Source organism: Dysidea avara, chromosome 4, assembly GCF_963678975.1.
Source record: "Dysidea avara chromosome 4, odDysAvar1.4, whole genome shotgun sequence".
NCBI lineage: Eukaryota > Metazoa > Porifera > Demospongiae > Dictyoceratida > Dysideidae > Dysidea > Dysidea avara.
Genome location: NC_089275.1, coordinates 34189176 through 34205134, shown reverse-complemented (window position 1 = coordinate 34205134; position 15959 = coordinate 34189176). Strand labels below are relative to the sequence as shown.

Below are 15959 nucleotides of genomic sequence, written 5' to 3'. Positions count from 1 at the left end.
TGTTATGCTGTCTGTTTCCACTAGGTAGCTTTATCTAGTGCTAGCTTCATCCCAGGGGCACTTACATGCAATATAATTAATGTACTTTTTGCATAAGATATTGCAATTTGCTGAGTTTTGATTCATTAAAACATTGAAAGTCTCTCAGCAACTTGGGGCTGCACCCACAGACCCCTGCTTCTGGTAACTCAATACTGCTGTTGGAACCCCCCTTCAAAAAATCCTGGCTATGTCCCTGAGTTTCTGTGTGTTTAAGTGAATTCTGACTGACTGACCAATGCCTCCATCCAAGCACAACTTTACTTAAAGCTATGGGCTTTTGGCCAACTGCAGCAGCTATAATGCATGTATCATGAACTTACCTTTTTCCTTCTTTCTGTCCCATTTCTTTCTCCACTACTGCATATGTGTTGACTCACGGTAAGTTAATGCTTAATGGCTTCGTACAACTTATCACAAGAATTGTTTGTAATTCCATAGTGGCTAGATACGTAGATTGCAGAGGAACTTCTCATACTGTTCATAGTGACATCTATATAATCTAGCTAATTGCGTTAACTATTATTGACTTATACTTATCTGAAGGCATTAATTATCAGGTTATTCAGTCAGTTAGCCAGCAGAAAATGTTGTGAGACAAGTTAGCAACTAATTGGAAGCTTTTCAAATTACTTTGAATGCATTAATTGGCTTGACTATTCCTGCCAAATAATTATGAAGGATAGGTGAGGCTGCAGTTTGTTGGAATGTGTATCCTACTGATCAAGCAAGTTACTATACTAAAAAATATGTGTCCAGTTTATCATCACAAATTAACTTACATTGGTTTGTACTCTTCCTAAATCAGGACATTTTTGGCAGATATTTTTGATTCAACACAGGAAAAATGACTGTTCTACTAATGATAAGACTACTCTGTAAGTTTCTAACTGTTTCATATGTCTTGTGTACACTTCAAGGTGACAGTTCTCTATACTGGTTAAAGCAGTGCCTAACACTCAAATAGTGGTCTCAAAATGAAAAATGAATGCTATATTTGTCTCTTTTACATGCCATGTTTAGCATATAGCACTCACAGCAGTGCTTTAACTCTTACATACGTATATATCCAGCATCTCCTTTCCTCCTCCATGATGACATGGCAGTATTTACATACATAAGTATAATTGTGTACCTTCAGAGTGATCCTACACATAAATGCTTCCAAAAGTGAAAGCAAAAAAGCAATGATTTTGTTATTAGCTACCGTAAAGGGAAAAACAAAAGTTTGGCATGACTAAAGTACGATTTTGGTGAATTGAAGAAAACTGTCCAAACTTATTGCCAATTACCTAGTTCAACATTAGCTGTGTGGTACTTTGCCAAAATTTTATCAAGAGTTTATAATTTTTATATGAACTTTTGCTTCTATTCACCAACCTGCTTTGCATGCTGATTTGCCAAACTTCACACCAAACTTTCACTGTTTATGGACTAGCTGATGCATTCAGCCTAGTATAACTCATCTATCATGGTGAATGCTACTGGCTTGATTTCTTCACTCTCTGATTACAGGTTTGAGGTACACGGCATATCTTTTACCTACCACTGCAGCTTATAATACATGCATCATGGACTTACTTATTGTCCCTTTTCTTTCACCACTACATTTTAGGTTTTGATTCATGGGTAGAGCATTAATGGCTTCTTGTGTATATTGACCATCATGAAAATTTTCCATAATTAATGGATTGATCTCAGAGGTACAGTACTTCTCTTATTGTTGTTTGTTCCTAACAGGCAGAACATAGCTGAAAACAAAGAGAAAAGGCCACCCTGCTTTCAGTGATTGATACTCAAGGCATGCATTTAGTTATGCAATTAATCTTATATGTAGTGGGTCTGACATCCTTGTTTTCTTTGATGCAGTCGCCAATCATAAATTATGTTACAAAATTCATTAAACAAGTTGAGCAAAGGTTTAAATTTGAGTAGGTATCACAGAAATAAAAGGCAATGAAACAAAGGAAGTCTCCTATACCTGTAGCAATACTAGTGGACATTTACGTAATTCTTACTTCAGCTACTATTGACAGGAATGCTATTACAACTAACTATTGAGCAAAGTTTTCACATTATACCTTTTATCACTGGCTTGTGATTTATACTCAGTCTTTTTGTATACCTGCATAATTAATTCTTAACTTTGGCTATTTTAATTTAGCTGCCTTTTGCAATTATCAGTGTGGAGAAAATGTTAGCCAATTTACTAGCCAATTAGAATTAAATAGGAATGCATCAAGACCAAATGTAGAACATGGGTTAATTCCAATGTTGAAATTTTATTACAGTTAGTAATGATGTATTAACATTTATTCTTAAAAATGATGCCAATATCTGTCAAGGATACCCCATATCATCTTGGCCACTCCAGATATCAGCTCTTTCAGGTTCTGAATTGCTATTGTCTTTGTGGATGCACCCTTTTTTGCAGCCAAGCGGTTTTTGCTTAGAGGATGTCACTTGTTTCTGTTAATCAAATTAATTGTAGCATTGGTATGTGATTCAGATTCTGATACTATTTGTGTGCAACCAGAGGCAACTTTGGCAATGAAGGTTACACAGTAGAACAACAGACATGGATGTTGTTCTTGAGAGTCTTGGTGAAAACTTCAGATTTTATAGCTCTGAATATTGACCTGTTGTACGAGTGTTCATCATAAAATCCTCTCTTTACACCACCTATGCTCTGTAAGTTGCTACTGTACGGAATCATTTTTTGCAGAATGATTAACTAACTAACTAACTAGTGCCCTTTAAAAAGTGTAGCTCCATAATGATTAATGCCATTGGCTTGATTTTTCACTGTTTGGCATTGCTTCAACCCAACACATGACCATTGGTACACTGCACCAGGTATGATGCATGTGTCATGGACTTACCGTTGTGGCCTATTTCTTTTCACTTACAATACAAGGTGTTGGTTTGTGGGTAACACAATGTTTCCTATTGTGTACATATAAGTAGGTATGTGTCATCTGTAATTTTCACACTCCTCGTCCAACAGTCAAAGTAAGCAAATTGATTTTAGTATAGCTTAACATGTTGTAAGGAAAAATAAGGAATTCTAAATTTCAGCAGGGATCATAGAAATAAAACAAGAGAGGCCCCACAGTTACCTACACCTGCATGCGCAGCTATTGATATTAGTACATATTAATCCCTACTTCAGTCATATAACTAGTCAACAGTATAGCCATGGCTGAAGAACAAATTAAATACTAGGATACACCCCTGTGGCTGCAAGTATGTATATGCAAATTGATTGTATCATAAACCACAATAGTAGGTTCATAGTAGAGATCACCCATATTTTTCTATAAAATGCACACCTAAAAACCACCTTTGAAAAGTATCATCCAACTAAAAGGTGGTTTTTTTTTGTAACAAGAAATAGGTCCACTAGTGAGTAACAAGTAAAATGATGTTTGAGATTTTCCATTTTTGTTCATCATCTTTATTCATATGATTTTGTTTCACAAGATGCATAGCCAAAGTTATCCACCTAGTTTTCATCATAAGAACTATATATCTTTGCTCACTGAGTTCTCCCACATGTCCATAACCTATTAATGAGCCCATATTCCACAAATCACTAACAAGCTTCCACCTCAGTAAATTTATAAGTTATCTTTGCCATTATTGCCAGCAGTTCAGTACTATGGTACTGTTTAGTAAGATTCACCCTAAAAATGATGAGTACCTCCCAAATGCTGTGGTTAAAACCATCATAAAACATCATGTGTGAAACAATAACATAGTGAATCATACAGTACGATAGTACTGTATGGTAGGGATGACAAAGATGTGGGCGTAGTCTACGAAAATAAATCAAGCCAAAATCGTCTTTGCAAGCCCATCACGGCCACTTGACAGTATTCGTCAGATATAACCAAGCCCAAACATGCCTTCAGAACGACCTGAAGTATTTTCTATTAGGTGCTATGAAATTTTTTTTTTAATTATTTTCCCGAATTTTCTACTGCCTCACTGCCTGCCTGATGCGTTCAGTCAAGCGTAGCGGAAAATTGGCTACAGCTACAGCCTTACTTCTTTGGTGGAAATGCTTCGAATTTCATGGAGATGAAACTTTTAGTATTTTAAATATCCTACAATGTATGCGCTATCGCTTACTGATTTTCCTTTGATCCTTCTTTATCGTGGCCATTGCTCATCAGTAGGGCTTCCATATCAATAGGGCTTCCATAATCATTGTGAATACACGTGTTATCGCACCAAACTTTTAGAATACTTTGTGATTTGTCGTTTGGCTTATACAGGACCTATCGTACGTCGTCGACAAGATACACACGTAAGACATCTTTTTTAGTATTAGTGTGTTTGTTGTTTAGCGGCTAGGTTTAACTGCTTGCGTTTCTAAATGCATTTCTTTGCGACTAACACATTCTTCGCTATTACAGTATTAACACTTCTTTATGTATCCTTGCATGTGCTTACTATTGTCTACACAATCAGCAAAACCATATACATAGTTACATGATTGGAATAGTCAAATAACTATCTAAAGCTGTTAACACTATTAAGTGTAAACATGAAACTTCTGAATTTAATGCATGAATAATAATGTATTAAATGCATAATCTCATAGAAACCCTGCATATTATGTTTTGTCACAATTCCCTGTCAGTTGTCAGTCGCTCCAGCAGCATCGTCCTTATGTGCAACAATTACTTATTGTAATGATCAATGTGTACTGTATAGCTAACCTATGACAGGTACAAAGAAAGCATAGCTTATTTTGTAACATCATTGTTAACAAAGTTATAGCTAACGAATGTGTAAAAGGTAGAGTAGGGCTTATCATACAGTACGATAGTAACTGTATAGTAGGGACCACAAAGGAGTAGGCGTGGCCCACAAAATAATATCACCCAAAAATCAGCCTCAGTTTTCCCTTACGACGATGAGGCAGTATTGGTGAGGTAAAACTAAGCCAAACAAGCTTTCAGATCGACCTGAAACGCTTTCAACAAGTTCTTGATTCGAAATGCTGTGCAACAGGTTGAACATAGCTGACAACGAAGCGTAATGGATACTTCACTTTTCACACGATAATTGATATAGCCGGGGCGTGTGGTGCCTTTTCAGATGCGGTATGCGTGGGTTCACCAGCCATAATAAAATTATTTACAAAAAAGTTAACAAACAAGTACACATAAAATTTTGGAATTTTCAACTAGTCTAAGAGTAGGGACCATAGCACATCGATAAAAAGTACTGAAACAAGTTGGAGTAGTCCATGATATTATATCACTGTAATACAATAAGAAGTGTTATATCCCTACTGTGCTCAAGATACCATAACGGATATAACACTTCTTATTGTATTACAGTGATTTAATATCATGGACTACTCCAACTTGTTTCAGTACTTTTTATCGATGTGCTATGGTCCCTACTCTAGTCGAAAATTCCAAAAATTTTTGTGTACTTGTTTGTTAACTTTTTGGTCCCTACTCTAGTTGAAAATTCCAAATTTTTTCGTGCACTTGTATTATGTCAGTACCGGTTAACAAATACGAATGGCTATAGTTCTGGCATAGTCGTATGCCCCGAGTATTTGACTTTAGGGTGCGTGACTAGTAGTTTGCCTCAAGTTTTATACTTTAAGGCACGTAATAGGGCTAGCATTGAGTTCAGCTTTGGTTTCCTTTCACATCAGTTGGACATTAATAAGGTAGAAACTAATGCAGGTGGGTAGCTGCTGCACCAGTGGTACAGTGGTTACAAGAATGGAGCACGAGTATTGATGCTGGAGTTTGATACCAGCTGAGGCATCCTTTTTTGTTTTCACTTTCTTAAGTTTTTGTCCAAGTTTTTTTTTTTTTTTTTAATGCACATAACATTCTCAGTAGCATCCACGAAACAGTGCAACCAGTACCGGCTCTATATAACCTGCCAATCATTTTTACAGAAATAGTCTTGGTGCATCTATCTTCAAATCCAGCATAAAAACTAAAAAGCACTCGCAGACAGCCGAATATTGAATATTTTTCGAAAATCGTCAAAACCCAAAATAATTTGCCTGCCTACATGCCCGCCCACCCACCAACCCATCCATCATTTTTACAATTACACCATCATGTATTGTGTAATGGAAATTCACAAAAGCTTTGTATGTTTCCTATTGTGTACATGTAAAGTAGGTATCATCTGTAATTGATATGAAGTTGCTCATGTTGTTATACAGTATGGTAGTACTATACGTATATATATATATATATATATATGTAGTAGTTGTAACATGGGCATGAGTGATTTGCCTGAAATATACGCACAAGCATGAGGGCGCAGCCCAAGTGCGAGTGTGTATATTTCAGGCAAATCACAAGTGCCCATGTTACAACTAATATATTCCACTTGGGTGATTCACCTGCAAGTGTGGGGAAACTGCAGGAATGCTTCGTGAGTGCATTTTATATGAGACCATGTGAATTTCGATTGTGGATAATGTTGTAAGAACAACGACAAGGTGCTGTTGAGAGGCCCAACGTAAGTGTATGGACATGAGCATGCAGATCGCTTCAATTGTGCATACGCAATTAAACACAAGAAACCCAAATGCGAGCTGAACAGCTAATAATGAAGCTTAATTAAGGGGGGCATGTTACTAATTCCTATGGCTTCACATGCAAAATCTTGGTTTTCATTGACCTGTGCTTGCTTTCCATCCCCTTTTGCACCAGATGTGTTTGTGGTAATTAAAAATCGCCATCTCCAGTTAGAAGTACTGACTTTAAGACTCAGTTTAGTATTTTAGACCTAAAGAATGAGAATTCTACAAATTTTGGATCTAGTCTCACAGTTTTAGTTCTACGCTTCTTAAACTTGTCATCTGCTACCTAAATATGTTTGTAACAAAAGTATGGAAGTAGTTTTTTGAAGTACTTTATCAAGTAAGCTATTGAACTCTCTAAATTTTCTATGAAAAACAGTGATCTCTTCTTTTGAAGCCATAGTAGTCATTTCTAAAAATCTGTTTCCATACTTTTAAAGATACTGTTATTACAAGCCACTACAAGAATTTTGGGGGAGTTTCACAATTACCTGTAGGAGAAGAATCAATTTTAGTGCTAAAATTGCAGTGTTTTGTAACCACGCCATAATTTGTACATACTTCAGAGGATTTCACTCAGATTTGCACTAAACAGAAGTTCAATGTCTCAACTAAAACATGTTTTATTCATCGGGTGGAGAACAGTATCTATGTTGGTTTTACAGCTTCATATAAAAGACATACTTTTATTTATGGAAGCCATAAGACATAGTTGCTTGCCCCCTTAAGTGACACTATAAAGTACTTACTATACTAGTCATAAATAAACTAAAGCAGTGAATATGTTTACAGCGCTATAATGGCCTAGTCAATTAAACACCACGCCCAGTCACTATGTGCATGTGACATCACGCCAGGTGTCAAAACAGCAATATAAAGATGCAGATTCTAGTGCACTAAAGTACTTACTTTACTAGCCATGAATAAACTAAAATAGTGAGTAATATTGTTAACACTAATGGCCAAATCAATTTAGCACTACGCATAGTGTCTGGATATTGCCACGTGACTATACAATCAAAACAGCAATATAAACTAACTTGTGACCTTCATTCAGTAAAACAACAAACTATCTTCTTCCCCATGTCCATGATCTATGCTTTGGCTCACTTTACAAAATTAGAACCTACTATCGATCCTGTGAAGTGTCACTATATTACAGCAGAGGAGATCACACAGTTTCATCAAAGAAGTCAGATGATTTCTGAGAATGCTTGGAATACATTAATGAGAATAGGAGGTATACAAGTTATATCCCTCCTAGGAGGGATATAACTTGTAAGCTACCTCCATTTCTCGTTACTGCATTCCTGAGCACTGATAGCAGTGCTATTATACCAATTATACACTTTCTTTTCCCTTTCAAGTGAGGTGTGAAAGTGGTATATATATATATATATATATATATATATGAGATTTGAGTTTTTCTGACCAAAAGCATCACCCAAAAACCAGCTTCACAATACCATCATCCTGTATTGGTGAAGTGTAGCCAAGCTCAACAGTACAACCCTATAGCTAAATGTTTCCAAAAATGTGCTACAACTTAAAAAAAAAATTCAATGGAATTTTCTACTGACTGGCTAACTGCCTGCCTGATACTTTTAGACAAGCGTACAGTATCTCAATAGTGGCTAAAGCTATGGGCTTGCTTTTTTTCACTGTTCGACATCACTTTAGCCCAACAGGTGCCTTTTGGCATATCGCACTACATAAAATGCATTCATCGTGGACTTATTTTTGTCTTTTTGCTGACAGCCCAAGTTGTTTATTTGCAGTAGTCTGATAGCTTCCCAGCTGCATTTGTAACAGTAGTCTGTATTTTCTGTGGAGGCTGGATTGATTACAGAGGTAGTTCTCCTGCTGTTTTTTCCTTGTATCACCGTGTAATGGGCTGAACATAGTTGAAAGCAAAGCATAAAGGCCACTTCGCTTTCCAGTCAGTAATTGACAATTTGGGCACATGTTCAGATGAAAACATTAACTCAGTGCCATCTTTCTTATCATGCGGTATACGCAGTTTCACCAGTAAAAATAATGTTACAAAAAAGTAAACAAACAAGTATAAGCAAAAATTAACAATTTTTATTTCAATTAAGGATCATAGAAAAAAGTAGGGAAACAAGGGAGGTCACCTACACCTGCAAATATAGTAGTAGACATTTAATCCCGAATTCACTCGTAGAAGCAAACTTAAAATTCCTAATACGCACTTTTTAAAATTAATGTAATATATTATGTAGGTTCTGAGAGACCAGAACTTAGTGAATTGTTTGAAAAGGTTATTCCTCACTTTGCAAGATATTGGAAAGGTATTGGAGCTTTTCTTAAGATACCACTTGAAGATTTGAGAGTAATTGACAAGAATGTTCCTGGAAACAGCAGAGAATGTTTCTATCGCATGTTGGATATATGGCTTGAAACCACTCCAAGTGCATCATGGTCAAAGTTAGCAGAAGCTGTGAAATTTGCAGTGAATCCTGAATGTAAGGGAATTTTAAACATTTACTTGTCGCTGACTGCTTCAGAATAATATGTATAACATTGTAGCTAGCTATGTGTGTAATCACATCATCTTGATGCAGTAGTCAGTTCATTCTGATAGCTTGCACTTACAAAATATATACATACGTAGGACCATACAGGTTAAATGCTTTAACTCAAAAAGGTTTCTAAAGTCCATTGTGAGAAACCTTTCTCTGAGACGATACAAAACAGTACAGTTTATCACCTTGTATGCTATTTAAATTGTTTATGGGTAGAGTAGTAAGTTTTTTTCTACACATTTAGGTACTGTTACTTTTTCTTGTTAAGTTGCCAAGGCACAATAAAATTGAATCAAAAGATAGTTAGACAGGAACACTTAAGATCTACATAACTTTGGTAACTTCCAGTTAGGCATATAATTATCTATTATGCTGGCATAATTAGGTGGTTGAAGAATTGGAGAATAGTCCAGAAAAATCCAATGAGTTCCAGAAATATTTGGTACAAAATTGTAAGTTTTCCTTGTGGTCTGATGCAAAAATCTTTTGAGTACACCACTGAAACAGTGCAAGCATAAAAACAGTTGAAAAGATCGAGATACTCTAATAGAGCAGTCAACATTGAGCCAATAATCCTAATGATTAAGAATTAATTGTAAGGATGTAATAGTCATTATATAAATCCATAATTAATATGATCTGGCACAAATTTCAGGAATAATTTTTGGGAGTAATGGGTATAGATAGGGAATAATTCTGAGAATAATAGGTGAATAAAAAAGAATTGCCAGAGAGAAAAATTGGAAGATTTTGGAGCATAATAGACTTAATCCTACTTCCAGTACCTGTAATAGTAATGTTCAGAAACAGTGGCAGATCTAGAAAATTTTGAGATAGAAACTTTGAGACAGCATGTTAGAACATAAAATCTGAAGTAAATTTAGCTATTCACAGATATTAAGCTAGCTACCAGATTTGAAAGTATTATCTTCAGCTAATAGTGTTTTATAGTCTCACATAATATTACATCAATTTAATGTTGCAGTAACTATACACACTGATCAAGGTAATGAACATGTGAAGTTTATTGAACTTCAAAAGTTAACACTTTGTATTGTAGAGTTCAACTATTCAGTGAATGTTCTTCAGCTCGGAAAGCCTAAGAGTGTCATTTCTAGGAAAAACACACAGCAAAATCCGTATACCGACACTGACTGATACTAGCTAACACTGTATGCCTCTGTCTTTACTGATGATATTGCAGCATTTCTGTCAAAATTTTCATGGTATTATACTACTGCTGTGACTATTAATCTAGTTCTGCCTCAGGCTAGGTTGTACTTGAAAGAAATTGTTCTAAGACAGAGTAATACTGAGTAAATATGGAGTTAGTATCAGTGTTATATGAGTTTTGCTGTGAAAGTAGTGCGTAACTAATGGGCTTAACATCTGCTAGCTGCATAAGTGGCATTAAATGCATACTGCTCAAATAAAGTAATGGTATATTGTCAGCAGTGTACTGAGCTGGCTACTACATATGTGACCCAGTCTGACGAAACCGGTTTTATCGTCCATGTCAGCAGATTTGATTTTTCACCCAAGACACAAAGCTACATGAATAAACTAATTCCACAATCAAAATCAGCTAGACTTGAGTGGTCTGGTTTCCACAATCAAAATCAGCTAGACTTGAGTGGTCTGGTTTTGCTGACTGCTTTTCCCAACCCCAGTGGCTATCTGTACCTGCAGTGTGGGGCCTTAATGGAGCTCTGATCAGCCTGGAGATGACTGTATATAGCTGTAAAGCTCTGTGGTATTGAATAAGTACCTCTGCTGTGAATTTCCTTTCATTTTAGCCAATATTAAGACCTCAATGGCCCAAAACGTGGCCTAATTCATCCCTACACCTTCCTTTTCAATTTTTGAACACCATCTTGCCCGCCTTCCAGGTCCCCGCCTCCCACCCATTTTGCTGCTCGCCTGATACAGTCAACCTCAGTTTAAAAACTGTCTAAAATGGCAGGAAACGTAGTCGTTGGCTACTTGCATAGTGGATGCTGTAGAAGGTACGGAATTGGTGCAAAATGTGTGAAAAGTTGGTACACATAGCTTCAACCATTGACGAGCTATAACACACTAAATACTTAAAACCGGCATTTCTCGATACTTTTAAATAGGCGATAAGCCCGGTTTTCCCAGACTGGGTCACATATAACACCAGAACTACACCTAACAGTATGAAAAGGGTTGTGACCAAATTAGTGAAGCCTATTTAGATATATCCCACAAAGATGCTATTATAAACATTTCACGGATTTCTTTTAGATTCCAGATTCAACACAGTTTTCCTAAGTTCTGACCAAAAGTCTGTGTTATAGTTTCTTTGATAATGATTACATTTAATGGTTACATTTTACAGGCAATAAACTTACCAATGCTGAAAAATGTCTAAAAGAACAATATCAAGAAACACGATTTACTGGACCAGATGAGGAAATATGGCCACATTGGCCAGATAAGCCGAGACTGTTTATCAGCATTGCACTAGTCCTTCACAAGAACAAAGAAAAGTCCAAAAAGGTAGTTGGTGCAATGGCCAGATCCAGGAGTAAAGGAGATATCAGTACAATGCCAAAAGTGCCTCAAAGATCACGTCTAATATCTCTGAGACAAAACATGAGAGGTCATTCATCAAACTTAGCAGCAGAATACTTAGCAGACAAAACTATCAATAAAAATATTGCAGATGTATTTAAACCTGTTGATGATTCACCTTCACCACGAATCATATTAATTGATGGAGTTCCTGGTATTGGTAAGACATACTTGTGCAAAGAAATTGCTTACCAGTGGTCCCAAGGACAGATTCTGACTGAAAAAAGATTTCTTTTTCTTCTTCATGCTCATGATCCAAGACTTCAATCATTGAAACATGTAAAAGATTTGGTTGCACTCTTCTGTGAATTGGAGAATGAAGAGACGATTGATCTGATTTATGTGCACATAAAAGAAACACAAGGAGAAATTCTTACAATTGTTTTGGATGGATGTGATGAATTTTATGGGGGGCTGAAAAGTGATCATTTGCTCTCCCGCATAATCAGGTGTGAGATTTTGCCTAAATGTGGTGTGGTTATTACATCTCGCTCTTTTGCCTCTGGATCTTTGTGTGGACAGGCTGATCGACGATTGGAAATACTAGGCTTTACCAGCAATGACAGGCAAGACTATATCCAGAGAGCATTGGAGAAAAAACCAGATGACATAGTGAGGCTAAAACAATACTTGGAAAGTCATCCTACTGTTGACAGCCTCTGCTATATTCCACTGAACATGACCATTTTGCTCCACTTGTTTACAGAAAATGATCTTCCTCAATCTCGTACAGAGTTGTATGAAAAATTTGTCAACTTGACTATCACACTTCATATTGAAAAATATGAAAAAAACAAGAAGCTGCAAAAGGGCAATTTTTTCAAAAGTTCCATCAAGCAGAATCTGGCATACTTATCATACGATGCATTGAGGAAGGATGTTGTTGTTTTTAGTTATGAAGAGGTTAGTAGAGCATGTCCAGAAATTGTGCAAAACTCTGGAACTATCCATGGCTTTGGCTTGCTACAAGTTACACAATACTTTACTACAAATGGGCCAACCTTGTCTTTCAATTTTGCTCATTCTTCAGTTCAAGAGTACCTCGCTGCATATTACATACAATCATTACCTAATGACAGACAGTTGGACCTTCTCAGAGATACATTCTGGGATGAAAGATACCTCAACACATGGATCATATATGTGGGCCTTACTCAAGGTAGATCTTTTGCATTTAAGCATTTCCTGTCTGGTAACTTCTTTTCACTTACCAGTAAACTTTTTAAAGAGTTTTACATTGCACAAAAGATATTACAAGTTAAAATAAATCGTCTTCGCCTTTTTCAATGCTTTAAGGAAGCAAAAGATGAAACCATGTGTAACATTATAGGTGAGTCAATGCAGAACAAACAAGTTGACCTTAGTGGAGAAACACTGCTGCCAAACCATGTTGTCACCCTTGGTTTCTTTTTAACTCAGTCATATATACTAGATTGGGAGAAATTAGATCTCTCTAGTTGTAATATGCAAAATGTCGGTTGTGGTATTCTGTGGAAGGAATTAGCTTCAAGTGCAAAATCCAAAGTTCACATCAAAGTTATTAATTTCTCTGGTAATAAACTTTCCGCGATGTCTGCACATGCCTTAGCAGACTTAGTACAGTTATGTGAAACAGAGGAGTTTTACCTTTCTGACAATCTATTGGGTGATAAAGGAGCCAAAGCATTTACCACTCATTTATCTAGTGACACCAGTTTAAAACTGCTATTGATGAATGGTAATAACATTTCAGCTGATGTAGCAGAAGAAATTGAACAACGAATCACTACTACTACTTCTTTGCACATTGTTGGGATTACATCTCACCAACTATATGTAAGAAATGAGCGAGGAGATCACATTGCTGAAGTTTTGAGATGTTACACTGCCTTAAACAAATTTAGCATATGTAATTGCCCAGTTAATCCTGAGCGTCTAGAAGCAATCTTAAACCTGTTAGTTGAGAATGCTACCCTCCACTCTTTACACTTATCACACAGCGGCTTAACTGAACCAATGGTTCATTTGCTTGCTACCAAATTGTCAGCTTTAAGAGGTCTATCAGATTTGTGTATTGTAGAGCCCGGATTGTTTCATGACAATCAAGCAGATCTAACTGACACTATACCCGTCACTAGCTCTGTTAAAGTAGTAATAGCTTCAGACATCAAAATTTATGCTAGGCATACTACATATTTGGAGATCACAAAATTAAAACTACTTCCATCATTAATGGTTTTAGAAATTCCAAAGTGTTTACCAAAAGAAGAGAAATCTGTGGACAGTCTTGTAACTGCCTTAGGAACAGCACCATTAATGCAAGAAGTTGATGTTTCACAAAATAAATTGGGACCTATCGGAGTTCAAAAAATTGCTCAAGCCATCAAGGATATGCCAAGACTAAAATCATTAATTATGAGAGGTAATGACATCAATGATGTTGCTGCAATAGCCTTAGCTGATAGCTTAGAAAACAAAATTGGTTTGGAAATACTGAATCTGTGTGCAAATGAAATTTTATCAACAGGAGCTATAGTGATTTCCAAGTCTCTTCAGGAGAACAAAACACTTAAAGTACTTGACTTGCAGAACAATGGTATTGAGTTAGATGCAGCACCTGGATTGTCCTGTATGCTTGTTAGCAAAACCAATCTATTAGAATTAAACCTTTCACAAAATAGTCTTGGGACTGAGGGTATGATTATAATTGCAAGTGCACTGCAAAAGATTACCACCTTAAAGGCATTGAACGTGAGCTCCAATAAGATACTGACTAAAGCATCAAGTGATATTGCTGAAGTTATCAAAAGTAATACCTCACTGGAAGTGCTAAATGTTTCACTAAACAAATTAGAAAGCTTAGGATGTATTAAACTGTGCAAAGCTCTACAAAAGCAGCACCCTAACCTAAAAGTTTTTAATATTAGCAGTAATGGCATCAAATCCATGGCAGCTAGTGAAATAGCACACACTTTACAAGATAAACAGAAACTGGAGGTGGTGAATGTATCGTGGAATGAATTTGAAGGTGGTTTAGCAACGATTGTGGCATCTTTAAAATCCACAAAACTGTTAAGGGAACTGACATTGAGACAGAGTGGTATTGTTAATCAGAAAGCTGTCAATAAAATCTGCCAGGTTATAAACGAAAACTCGTCACTTCAATTGTTAGACCTGGGATCTACCAAACTGCAGAATTTGGGTGCATATAAAATATTTGGTGCTTTAAAAGACAATACAACCTTGAAAGTTCTCAATGTTTGTCGAAATAATTTTGACGACTCTGCAGTAGAACAGTTATCCTTTTCACTTGCAAACAATTCAGCTCTTAGTGAATTATTGCTGCATGATAATCCTCTTAGTGATCTAGTGATAAAACAAACTGTCTTCAAAATTCTGTCAAGCACATCAAACTTGAAGAACATTTGGGTACCACAAATAAATAATGAAAGAATAAGAACAGAAATTGATCAGGAAGTAGAAAAGATTAACCGAGTTAGAACAGAGGACAATAAACTAAAGTTTTCCAACTGGTAGCTATAATTGTTTTGCATGTTATAATAATAATATTAATTAGTGTATTTGTTTATGCATATGTACAATGTATAGATGTGCATATGTATAAGTATGCTTATTTTTCACATGTCCATGAGTATAATTATGTTCACATCACATAGTTTCATGCAGTGGATCTGTGTATGCATTCATGCATACACCCATCATTTCATCATGGTATTTGTCTGTTTATAAAAAAATTGAAGAATATAATATGTGTAATCTGAATAATAATAACTTATAAAGGATACGTGTGTATATAACATGATTACATATGCATGATGTATCATTCAATCAATTATATTTATACACATTTCAATTATACCCTCATGCATCTCACTACTCTAATTGAACAGTTACTACAACTCCATGAAGGTTACAGGATTGGAACCAATAATATGGCTTCTATTATATGAACACGCTCTGTTCCAGTTCAATCACAAAGGTGCTTAGATAATTAATTTAATAAACAAAGCCCATTCATTTATATAATTATAGAGTTCCATTCAGCTACTCTAATAGAACATACACTACTCTATTAGAACATACAGTAGTAAGTTGTCAAAATATTCTTGATATAATCAAGTACTGAAATCATGTTTGGACCTCTTTTAAGAATAATTTTAGTGCAACTTGATAATACAGTCAATTTCTTTTGTAGGAAATGA

At 35.9% G+C, this 15959-nt stretch overlaps 1 protein-coding gene across 1 annotated transcript; it reads left to right on the top strand.

The window, feature by feature from the left end:
* The first annotated feature begins 886 nt into the window (after nt 1-886).
* On the top strand, nt 887-15273 carry LOC136253783 (protein NLRC3-like). The gene is made up of 3 exons (XM_066046441.1): nt 887-917; nt 8860-9102; nt 11522-15273. The coding sequence occupies exons 1-3, from the start codon at nt 887-889 to the stop codon at nt 15271-15273; spliced, it is 4026 nt and encodes a 1341-aa protein (XP_065902513.1).
* Nucleotides 15274-15959: the final 686 nt, after the last annotated feature.